This window comes from Tiliqua scincoides, chromosome 4, assembly GCF_035046505.1.
Source record: "Tiliqua scincoides isolate rTilSci1 chromosome 4, rTilSci1.hap2, whole genome shotgun sequence".
Classification (NCBI taxonomy): Eukaryota; Metazoa; Chordata; class Lepidosauria; order Squamata; family Scincidae; genus Tiliqua; species Tiliqua scincoides.
Genome location: NC_089824.1, coordinates 102,841,962 through 102,854,503, shown reverse-complemented (window position 1 = coordinate 102,854,503; position 12,542 = coordinate 102,841,962). Strand labels below are relative to the sequence as shown.

At 40.4% G+C, this 12,542-nt stretch overlaps 1 protein-coding gene across 3 annotated transcripts in view; it reads right to left on the bottom strand.

The window, feature by feature from the left end:
- Positions 1-467: 467 nt before the first annotated feature.
- AFAP1 (actin filament associated protein 1) overlaps positions 468-12,542 on the bottom strand; it is a 51,873-nt gene continuing 39,798 nt past the window's right edge. Inside the window, exons 12-18 of one of the 3 annotated variants that reach the window (XM_066623826.1) lie at positions 9,788-9,923; positions 7,861-8,118; positions 5,968-6,082; positions 3,913-4,077; positions 3,354-3,544; positions 1,421-1,582; positions 468-1,110 (exon numbers count right to left, since the gene is read on the bottom strand). In XM_066623826.1, coding sequence (XP_066479923.1) covers positions 1,084-1,110; positions 1,421-1,582; positions 3,354-3,544; positions 3,913-4,077; positions 5,968-6,082; positions 7,861-8,118; positions 9,788-9,923 — 1,054 coding nt within the window. In that variant the 3' untranslated portion in view covers positions 468-1,083. The remainder of the gene's footprint in view (positions 1,111-1,420; positions 1,583-3,353; positions 3,545-3,912; positions 4,078-5,967; positions 6,083-7,860; positions 8,119-9,787; positions 9,924-12,542) is intronic. The other 2 variants (XM_066623824.1, XM_066623825.1) reach the window with 2 other exon arrangements.

Sequence of the window (12,542 nt, the reverse complement as noted above, 5' to 3'; positions counted from 1 at the left end):
ATAGTAGTAGTAAAAAATGTTCAGTTTATTTCAGACAGCCAGAGATGGTTGAAAGAACTTTGTCTTTTAACAATAAAAGAAAAAGTGGTGTTTGCAAAAATGGAGGAGGTTAAGATTATTTTAGTATTAGTTTTGGGGCCCAATACTATTCAATGATGCAGCGGTGCCAACAGGGCCTGCACTGCATCCCGGGGGGGGGGGGGCAGATACGGAAGCCTCCTCGAGTTAAGGGAATGTTTCTTCCCTTACCTCAAGGATGCATTGGTGCTGGAAAGTTGGATAGGGGTGGGCCCTTGGTCTTTTCTTATTAGAATGTTTTGGAATGCAGTGATGCTATGTTGTTCCTCCACAGTTTCTTTCCACATGTTCCCCTAAACGTCTACTATTATGACGGGGATTTTTAGTGTATAGTTGCTTGTTAATTATTTTTTATTTGTTGGTGGGGGTGTGAGTGTATGTTTTTAAAAAAAAAAATCAATTAACAACATTTGGAAAAAAAATAAATAAAAACAATGTCTTAAAAATAACAGCTCCTTTTAGTTGCAACCAGAAAGAGTCTTTTTCCCCACTATAAAGGACATTTCCCACACTTGTGTTGTCCTTCTCTGATCTCTAATCACTATGGAAAACAGCAGGTTTACGACTTCAGTTTTTCAATCTTCTACCATAAAAATAAGGACTGAATGAATGCCATAAACTTGTGAATCCTCACACTTATCCAGTACCTTCTATAGGAACTCAACATTTGATATAATACCAAATGATTAAAGCTATCTAAAACTATTTCCATGAGTATTGAAACATGCCAGTCTCCATTTCCATCCAACACAATTGCTACTTTAACCTGATCCCACTACGTAATCATTTAAATGGTTCCTTTTATGTTAGTAGTATTCCATCCAGATGAACTGTCATAGCAATCTGAATAACACACTCCAGATGACCATTTCCTTGACTGTACTGATTATTAACTGAATGGGATTGACAAACCCTTTACACCATTGCGTAGATAAATCATCCTCAGTCCTTCTTGAACCACATCACAGAGAGACTCGAAACAGAGTGCTAGGACGAACTCAATCTTTATGTTCCATTTTTCATCTCCCATTCCTAAAAGGGGAAAAAAAATAAATTCAAGTCTCCATAGATTAACTGCTTTTTAACACAAGGGATTCATCGGAGTACTTATTCCAGACTGCCAAAATCCAATAGGAAAAAAATGGGCTAAATTACAATTTCTCGAAGTTCTAAAAATTAGAACTAAAGTCTGGAGACCTTATAATGCATCCTGTCAATTTTCATTTTCTGGAGCAGTACAGCCAGACACCAATCAGACTCCTCTACTTCCCATGAAGGAGTGCAGAAGACAAACAAGACAAGCTATAAAATAATGACCATTGGACACTGATGGGGATCTCACCTTTGCCTTCTGAAGCACATGGCCTCTGCAGGGAGAAGTGCTGGAGGAGGAGTGTCTCTTCAGGACCACAGCACTGTTCACAGGCACTGAACATTCCGTATCACTTGTATCACAACTAGAGATGGGAGAGTTCTCCAATGTTTGATGCTTAAGAACTGGAGACTGTGCAATAATACAGAACAAGTTAAAATCACTTTCACAGCTGTGAAAAGAGGGGGAGGTGAAAGAAACCCTTTTATCATTTACAGAATATAAAACTTTGCATAAATAGTATAACTAATTTAGACAAATTAAGCTGGGGTTGTTCAACTGTATAACACAGTTCCCACAATACAGGCAGGCAAGACTGAGTATTCCTTTACTTATAGTGAATTTTATTCCAGCTCTCTTATGGTGGGCTGCCCAAAGTGGGACAAGTGGCCGTAATCTTATGGAAAATCAGTGGCACAAGAACTCATGCTTCCGTTCCCCACTCTCACCCAGAACTCATGCCCTGTTCTTTAGGGAGCCATCAAGACTGGGACAGCAGAATATTTTCCATATTTAGCAGGATGGGCAGAATGCTGCGTAACCTATCAAAATCAGGGGCTTTTTGTGTGTGTGCAAAAAAGGGAAACACTAATAGTAACAGATGATTGTTTGAAAGCAGACTAGCAGATACCAACAGCCTAGTATGGCTCAGGTTGATGACTCATTTCATAATTCTTCCACTATGCAGAGAAAAAACTCAAACACTGACTATCAGACTGGACTGTCAAGGCCAGTCAAAACCCAAAAGTTTTGAGATCATTGATCTTATCCAAGAAGTAACAGATAACTGCTTTTTAGGGTCCAAGAAGTGCTACAGTCCCTTTTCCTACAATGCATTACAAGAGTTCCTCCAAAAATATTATATATTAAAAAAAAACACAATTATAGTAACAGAAAGTTGTACAGCTGAAGAGAGGAAGGGAACAGTGAAGGATGGTAGACAGCCTCTTCCCTTCCAAATGTAAAGAGGATGAAACTCCCCCCCCCCCCACAGTAATAATGAGAGTGGGTCAGCAGTTTTTTACAAATGAATATCAAGTACAGAACTTGGGGTTTGGGTCACAGAGCCTCATTGTTACTAGCAGTATTAATTTTTTTTTTTTTTTTAAATACACTTTGGGCTCGATCCAAACCAGCCCAATGCTGTCATGAAAGTGCCATAAAGCACTTCCGCAACAACCTAAGTGGGGTTAGGCCGGCGCACGGAAACGTGTTGGCCTTCCCATGCCAACACAGGCTCTGGGAAGCAGATAGATTGCATTGGCCGAGCTTGGCCAACGCAGGGGTCTGGGAAGGCGTGGGGAGGGTGGGCAGGAGGTGTTCTGGGGGAGAGTGGGCAATGGCTGTTCCCGGGGGAGGGTGGGCGGGGTCTGGGGAGCAGGAGGCAAGGCCAGGATCCGGCAGTTATGCCAGATTCTAACCCCTTTCCCAGGCGTCCCAGAGCAGTCCCGGGCTGCTCAGATTTGTCTACCTCTTGAGGTGGCACTGACCTGAGTAGTCCTATTGGGGCTGCTGTGGCTTTACTCAGGGTATGGGGAAGCGATTCCCCTTGCCCTGGGCTGAGCCACTTGCAGCCCAAATCCTGCCTTGCATGCAAAACGGGCCTGCTGGCCTGCCTGCTCCAGGACAGGTTAGGATTGCACCCTAAGTGGTAGAATTTTTGCTTCTTCATACAACAAATGAAAGTAACCAATGTGATTTGCAGTCTTGAATAAAGCATTTGTAGTTACTACTAGCCAGTACTTGTAATTCCTATACATGGTGTCTCAATTCACTGTCTGAAGAGTAGAATGGAAGTAGAAACAATGCAAAAAAAAAAAGTGTATTAGCCATGAGACTTGACGACATGACTGAACTAAGCGAGTGTATGTACTTAATTGCCTTTATTTGGTAACCAGACTACCTGTGCACTTGAAGTTCCTGATTTTGGCTCAATTGCCAGTCCCAATGTGATGCCACCAGCCAAGGCTTTCTTCAAGTTTTCTTTCACTTCTGTCAACTCTAGTTCCAGAGTAACACGTTCAGATTCTTTCAGTTTACACTCTTCTTCCAGCTTCTTTAGTTTGTCTTCAAGGATAATTAGGGTTTTCCTGCCTGAAATATGTGATGCAGGCAAAGAAAACAGTTATACATCTGCTTGGTCACTGGGGCCCTGATCATTACAATCAACACTTCTCAGCCTCTATTCCACTGGCTGCCGTTCGTGAGAGCGAGGACGCGCACGACACAATGACACAACATCAGGACAAAAGGTAACTTGAATTACACTTTACAAAGGCATGGAGACGTCTGACACAAAGCTGCTGTTCTTTACAATATGTGGGTCCCCACCCTTAGCGGCATCACAACGTTTCACATGCAAGGAGACCTGCTTAAAATCTAGCCATATTGCACTATCATCGACTGCTGCTGGAACTTCTCTGAACATGGAACAATATAACAAAGTTAAATGCCTGACTTACCAGAGTTCACCTCAAGGGCTGCTCGAAGATCTTTCCTTTCCTTTCGGAGTTGAGCCAGTCGATTCCGCAGAGTTTCTTTTCTCCTTAACAGCTCCTCTTCTTTGGATTGTAACCTCTTTGCATCTGCTTCAACACGGTTCTTGCCATATTTGTATTGATCCGCATCTGCACATAAAGGTTCATTATTAGATCTTTGAGACAAAAGTACAAATGCTTATTAAAACACATATGGCAAATACAATTCACATTAAAAAGACAATTAAAAATGCATTTTTTCACTTCAAAAAACCTGGAGTTTCAAAGAAGATAAAGTAGATTATACATTTTAAGCATAAATAGTTGTATCCTCCCCCTGCTCTCCCCCCACTTAAAACAGGAATAGCTCTCTGCACTGGCCTCTTTGATGGACAGCAAACCTGTACACATTTTTGTAAATCACAACCATTTTATCAATTTAATTGCCAAACTGGAAATGGTGTTCAAATGAGGTTGGTCTATTCATGCAGCATAATACTGTCTGCAAGTTATATGTCTGTTTCAAACAATTTACAAACAAACAATCAGTGCTGATTAGAGTAAACAATCAAGGAGAGCTGCATTGAGATCAACAGAAATAATCTCCACGACCAGAAGTTACTGACTTTGGACATCTGCTCTGCTCAACGTACTGTAGCTTATACATGTGCTGACGTCTGTCTACTATTCTGAGCTAGGGAAAGAATTCACAGGTGGGGGGCAGAAATTATTAACAGTACTTATATACCACTTTTCAACAAAAAGTTCACAAAGCAGTTTACAAATAGCTAAATGGCTCCCTGTCCCAAAAGGGCTCCCAATCTAAAAAGAACACCAGCAGACAGCCACTAGAAAAGACTCTGCTGGGGAAGGCGGGCCAGTTACTCTCCCCCTGCTAAATAAAAGAGGAGCACTCACCTGAAAAAGTGTCTCTTAGTTAGCAGGGATAACAGAGAGCAGGAAAATATGGCTAAATTTGGATACTGGCAGAGCACTCCAAGTCAACCAAAGTCACACTTCAACCCTAGTACTTATAAAGCTTGGTGTTATCAATGCATATATTCTACTGAATGCAGAACATTTACAGTCAGCTTTGTATGTGTGCCCCCACCCATTTTGTAGATTCCAACACCTCAGCCAATGTCAAAGCCTACACTTGCTGGGATACCTGTATGGGCACTATAGAGAGCTGGATCAGGCATGAGGGTTTTTTAAGACAGTATAGTCAAAGTTATGGTTTTCCCAGTAGTAATGTATGGCTGTGAGAGCTGGACCATAAGGAGGGCTGAGCACCAAAGAATAGATGCTTTCAAATTATGGTGTTGGAGAAGACTTTTGAGAGCCCCCTGGACATCAAATCAGTCAATCTTACAGGAGATCAACCCTGACTGTTCATTGGAAGGACAGATGCTGAAGTTGAAGCCAAAGCTAAATACTTTGGTCATCACATGAGAAAGGAGAGCTCTTTAGAAAAGACCCTGATGCGGGGGAAAATTGAAGGCAAAAGGAGAAGGGGACAGCAGAGGATGAGATGGTGAGATAGTGTCACCGAGGCAATGAATGTAAATTTGGACAAACTCCAGAAGTTAGTGGTAGACAGGGGGGGCTGGCATGCTGTGGTCCATAGGGTCATGAAGAGTTGGACAGGACTAAACAACTGAACAGTTGCTTGCAAGCATAAATATCTTCCACAAGCACCTGACTTAAGTTCAATGGCTCATGTTTACAGACTGATTCTAGTGAAGCCAATATTACAGCTTCTTCAAAAGGAGAATGGAAAAAGTGTTATCTTAACAGAAATGAGCCATTGGAAATGAAGCGTTTTCATTACCAGAGTCATCAATATATCAAAATATAAATACAAAATATAAATATCAAAATATAAATACAAAATATCAATACATCAAAATATATATGTTTGTTCAAACTTCTTGCTAATCCCAGGTGGACAAGAGATTACTTTTACACTAATTTGTTTCTGTATTTATTTTTAGAACTAGTTCCCAATGATAAGACTTTCCATAAATGGGTAACACTCACTAGAGGTGCTACGTTTCACATTTGAAGCAAATTCTGATTTCTTCGGTGGATTGCTTAAAGTTCTTCCTTTCCCCATAATTCCATTTGCAGTTGTGGAAGTTTTCTTTCCTTTAAACTGTTGGGAAAAACAAATGCTTATTTAGTAATGACTGGATAGTAGTGTTCATTTTTTTCCTAGACAAAAGTTTCAAAACATCTAATGCTGTCCAGATGAAAGCAGGTTATTTACCAGTTTAAAACTGGAAAGGGACCTCTTCCTAAGCAACACAGATGAAACAAAATGCATTTCCAATTGCTTATAAGAAAGAGACCACACATTTCTTGAGCTGTAGGCTGCAGGTGAGTATTCAAATTTCCAAGCAAGGCTTCAAAATGTGCTACATATTATTGCAAAGGAGAGTCATCAAGCAATCATGGGTAGATGCCCAGAGACTTCAGGAAGCTGGGACTGGCCCCTTAAAGGCAGGCAATGGCCCCCTCACACCATATAAAGGCTTATTAGTGTGGGGGGAAACATCCCATTATTAGTGTAGGAAAATAGAGAATAAAGTTCACATTTCAAAAACTGTAAGAAAATAAATTTATAATTTTGCATGCTGAAAGCAAAATTTCAGCTCTAACATCAGATTATGCTGGCCGATTTCTACCTCAAAACTGTTTCAAAGGATTGAGAAGTTATGCTTTCATGGTTCAGATTTGACAATTTCAAATGTAAGTATAATTCATCTAATATGTATTTGTTTCAGTTCAGTGCAACATACACAATATGTTAGGCAGAAAGGATTTATCAGCTGCTGTAGTGACTCAAGAAGTTCTGTGTTCAAATCATACATGCCAACAGGTACATATTTTAATTCCCACACAATTCCATTATAAAATGTTACACAGTCGCCTTTTAGAGAAATCAATAGTGGTTATTTTATAACTCCTACCAAACAGGTTGTTCATGAAGGGTCCTGAAAAGCAATTCTAACAGCTTGTTTAATGGCTACTACTAGTTCTGTGGATTCTCACTGAGAAAGTCTCAGTGCTTGACCCCAGGACAACTCTTTTTGGCAGCTTCAGATGAACATCTGAGTAGATGACGCCATCACTGGGTGGTTTTGTAATGAGGTGCTCAGTCACATCACAGCTGAGTGGTGACATCTTCCAGGAGATGTTTCAGAGCAGTCAAAGAAAGGGCAACCTTTCCAAAAAAAACAACCTCCAACCACATTATTTACAGTGGCTTCACCAATTCATTCGTTCATTTGAAACCCCGCCATGCATGATGCTCACAAATCATTTTGAGCTCTGAAAGATTAGCATCCCAAAAAGGATTTGAAAAGAGTACAGGACACAAAGTGGAACACATGCCGATTCAAAGGTAGATGCCATACTTAATTAGATACTTCCTTGTAGAACTGAAGAATGCATCCTGAACAACACAGATTAAAGGGGTTCAGAGCATTTACTCACAGTTACTGCACTCTCATTATCTGTTACTAAAGAACTGCAAATGTTGCATGCACCTGCTCTATTCTGAAATGGGCAGGTTGATCACAGCTATTGAAGTGGTCATACTCTCGGCTCCAAAGATCTAGCGTTCTCACGAATGTGATCCTACCCAAATTAAGATAACCCACTGAAAAAACACCCTTCCCAGCAATGCTTTTTTGGGGTGAACTGGATGAACTGACTGAGAGACTCAAATTCACTAAATAAAATTTCACTGCATTGATAAACTATTTCTGGGATTTTATTACCTGGTATTGAACATTTCTTTGAGAGAATTAACTACCCAAGTGACAGTGCAGAGTCTAGCCTTATTTAACTCAAATATTTTAGTGGTCAGTGAATACACACCAAAGCAAGCAAAGAAAGATGGATTAACAGAATTAAGCACTGCAGTACCTGTGACACAGATCCCCTCCCCACAGCAGAGGTATTAGTGACAGACTGAGCAGAAGATAGATTGGATGAAATAGGGTATTTATAATGGTTAGAAGACAGTTTGTCAGTAGATAACCTATTGGTTTTTCGGTCTGCTGGTGGATAGCGTGCAAAGATTTTCGGAGACGGCAAGTTATCGTACAGGCCCATGTTATCATAAAGCCCATCTTCTCCTGCGTTTCTGCTACAAGAAGTAGGAAAGCCATCTTCTGGTTCCCACTGCAACACACATACTTAGCAAATTAGCACAAACGTCATGCACTGGAAAAAAAAATGAAATCATTAGAAAGTTAACACCAAGTCATTAAGATCCCTCTCAGCATGCATCGTCTCCATTATTGACTCATTATACTCTAAAAAAATCAGAATGAAAATCTGGTTTTATTTTGCAGATTTATTTTATTCTGATTAGGATTATCTAAATTCTTAAGGTACTTTTGGAGATCTCCATGAGATCCCCTAAATAATTTATTGAAAGGGGCAATATCATGGTGCCCATCATGGATTTTTCTTCACTTTCATAATATTTCAAGATGCAGCATATACGTTGTCCAACTCTGCTATGCCCACACAAGTCCCAATGAACTAAGGCAAGAATTTGGCTGGCGAGTTAAAAACACAACAGAAGCAAGCTCGATAATTTTGGTGTATGCCATATTAGGAATACAATTCTTGCATTTTAAGAATGCAGATGCTCAGCACATAATCCTGTCCCAAGAAATACATGATCAAGGCTGTAAGCCTCCAACCATTTTCTCTGGAGGAAGGAGAGGAGGAACTAAGGGGGTTCAATCACAACACCCACAGTTCAATAAAGAACAATGTTAACAGAATGACATGTTGCAGCTGGTAGCGAGAATTAGATTTCTGCAATTTTTCACTATAATTTTCACATTACTTCAGGATTGGAGACTTCCTTATTTTAGACCCATTTTTTTCACCCTCTCATACTAGGTGGGTGGATAAAGAGGAAGTTCTATTTTTAGGAACTCAGTACTTGTAGCAAAGCGCTCAGCCACTAAAATCAGTGGATGGCCTAAGCAAATCATCATAACCTAACCTACCCAAGGAGCTGCTGTGAGTGTAAAATGAGATAACTCCTTGCATGCTCCTTAAGTCCTTGGAGGAAGGGCATGATGAAAAGGCAGTACATAGATAAACAAACAAAGCACTGTAATCAGATAGGAACGTCCTTCCTTTCATTTTCACAAAAAAATGTCAGCACAAACACTTTTCAAATCCCCAATGATTCACAGACTCATTGAATAAATAAAAGTTGTTTTCAGTCTATTTATAGACATCCATGTATATTATGAATTAATTGTGCATAGATGTCCAAAGATTCCTTTCCTAACTGTACACTGAAAAAGTTTTAGGTGTGAAACAGAGAGAGAATAAGAGGATCTTGAGCCCTTGCAATGCACTCCTAAGCATAGTTACTAAGAAGTAGGCCCCAGTGACTTCAATGGGATTTACTCTCTAGCAAGTGAAACTAGAATTACATCTTTAGCCAACGTGATCTTTTTGGATGTTTGTGAAGAGTGAGGAATACAAGAGAAAAAGTATATGAAGACCGGCAACTAAAGAACATTAGCATTATCTTTCAGTTTCACTCTTCTATATTTTGTGTGAGCTCAGATTTAATCAAATCCATGCTTTGACCTTTCCTCAGAGTTGCATTAATGCCTTGGCTGAAACTAATCAAGGAGCATTAGACTGTATAAATGTATGATTGCTGACATGTGCATGCAGTACTGAAACAAATACCCCACATCCAAGGAGTCTGCAGATAAGGCAAAGTAATATTTTGGGATCATGCCCATTGACACTCAGTTAAGTGGCTTCATACCCTTCTGGGGGTTGAACACACATAAGGGATTTGACCTACACAAAAATCAATTCTTACTGATCCATTTATGCAAGGAACATCATCATAATGAAGTGCCATTCCACTGGGGCACGCGTAGCCATTGGCAGCATTTCCTCTATATGGATTAGCAGAGATAACCCGTCTGTTCATAAAACTAGAAGACAAAAAGCCAGGGACACATTAGTTTTATATTTTAAGCACATCAAGGTAGTTATCCCCTTTCTTTCCTTCTCTAAATTCTTCCTTGCATTTCCCTTTGCCTTCTAAGAGGTTTTATATCACAGAAACACAACACAGTTTTGTAAGCTGTAGTTTAAATAAACAAGCTGTTATTTAGCAAAGCACAATGCGCCAGGAAAAAAAAATGCAGCAGAAATTTGAGCTCCAAATAAATTCATCTCACTTCTCATGGTACTGCAAGGAAGATTTCTGAAGGGGGAAAAAATCAAAAGAAAACTGGAACACTCTAGGAAAAAACTTGAGGATGTAAGAACTCAATAATATTCTCTTGAATTTCCCCAGCAGAAGGCTAATTCATGGGAAAGATCAAGTATTTTCAGGAAGTTAATGCATGCTGTTGCAGGTAGAATCAGCCAACAGGCTTTCCTTTTTCCTATCAAAGCTAGTAGTTAAAAAAAGGGGGGGAAGAGGAGATGGATATAACCTTACTGGTTTTTTTATATAGATATACACATACACTCAATGTCGCCCTTTTCCAAGATCTTGGGTGTAGCCTGGGTCTGCAACTAGTTAGGAGCCTTGCACTCACCCAGGGCCCAAATAGATACCTTATACGGATCCAAAGGATTGGGTAGGGTGGGGTCCAGTCTGCACTGCCAGTTCATTACCATAAGGGGGAAAAACTAAATTGTAGGGTGAATTAATTATGCGTGGGCTCACTATCTTAAAAAAAATACAAGGAAGACAGAGGAGCTAAATATTTGATCATTAACCCCTGCTAATTGGGTAAGAGGCACTTTTTCAGGTGAGTGCTCCTCTTTTATTTAGCAGGGGGAGAGTAACTGGCCCACCTCACCCCAGCAGTGTCTTTTCTAGTGGCTGTCTGCTGGTATTCTTTTGCATCTTTTTAGATTGTGAGCCCTTTTGGGACAGGGAGCCATTTAGTTATTTGATTTTTCTCTGTAAACCGCTTTGTGAACGTTCAGTTGAAAAGCGGTATATAAATACTGTTAATTAAATGTTAATTAAATTTTATGTACATATGCTTAGTTATAGCATAGTATGGGGATGAGAGGCGGGGAAGACAATGTTTTCACCGGTTAGTTTTAAGGAAGGATTTAAAGTAAATTAGAGTCATAAGAAGAGCAGAGCAGTTTGAGAAAACAGAGTGCCAGATCTTGAGTGATTTTCTGAAGCCAGTCAGAAGCCATGTTAGAACAAGCAATATTTTGAACAGTCAATGGTCCTCTAGATCAATGGTCTAGATCAGGGGTATCCAAAGTTTTTGGCAAGAGGGCCACATCGTCTCTCTAACATTGTGACAGGGGTGGTGGAGGAATTAATTTACATTTAAAATTTGAATAAATTTACATAAGTTTACATAAATGAATATATTAAAGAAAAACTTATATGAATGAATGAAGGTCTTGCAATAGCTCAAGGCCTATAAAAGGCCTTGCACAAAGCAAGGCTGGCCTTTCCTTTGCTGCTGCTACTGCATCACCAACGTGAAACAACAAGCAGTGGAGGGAGCTCTCATCCCACAGCTCACGCGAGAGGTCAAACAGTCGCCCTCACACAGATCAGTTGCATCCAGCCAGTGTGGGCTCCAACAAATGGAGGGCCAAAGACTCATTGGAGACTGGGGGCTCCCTGAGGGCCACATTGAGAGGCCTCGAGGGCCATCAGTGGCCCCAGGGCTGGGGCCGGGGCTTGGGCACCCCTGGTCTAGAGAATGTTCTTTCATTCTCTGGAAAAGAAAAAGCATGGGAAATCATATTTAAAAACTGTAGGATGTGTGGTTCAGAAGCAAACCTCCCTATGCACAGTGTCTCAGGAATTACAAGTCCCAGAGTGTAATTCCTCCTGCATTTCATAGCCAAACAGGATGAGACACAAACAGATCATGACAGTGAATAGGCAACAGGAGAGAGGCATGTGCACCATAATAACTAGGCCAGTGGTTCTCACACATTTAGTACCCGGACCCACTTTTTTAGAATGAGAATCTGTCAGGACCCACCAGAAGTGATGTCACGACCAGAAGTGACATCCTAGGCTGCAATCCTACCCACAGTTACCCAGGAGTAAGTCCCATTTACTATAATTGTTAAAAGAATATACATAATAGTTTGTTAAAAGTACAGGTCTGTAACATTTCCCCAATGCAATCACACACCATGGCAGCATCAAGTCTAATATATTAAAAATAAAATATTGAAATGAATGGGGACCCACCTGAAATTGGCTCGTGACCCACCTAGTGGGTCCCAACCCAGTTTGAGAAACACTGAACCAATGCCAAGGATCAGTGAGAACCAATGCCAAGGATCTCATTTATAAGCCACACAACATATCAGAGGCTACACTCCTACACACTCTAACCAAGAGCAGACCCCACTGAATTCAATGAACTTATTTCTGAGTAAACATGTACAGGATAGCAGTATGAGTAAACAAGATAGGCCTCGGGGCTCCAGAGTACATAAAAGAATTCACACTTGATCCTAGGGAGGAGAGTATAAAGGGTGCTTGCCACTCTTAATATGCATAGAGGCCATACTGCTGGCTGCAAATATAACCAAACAGCCTA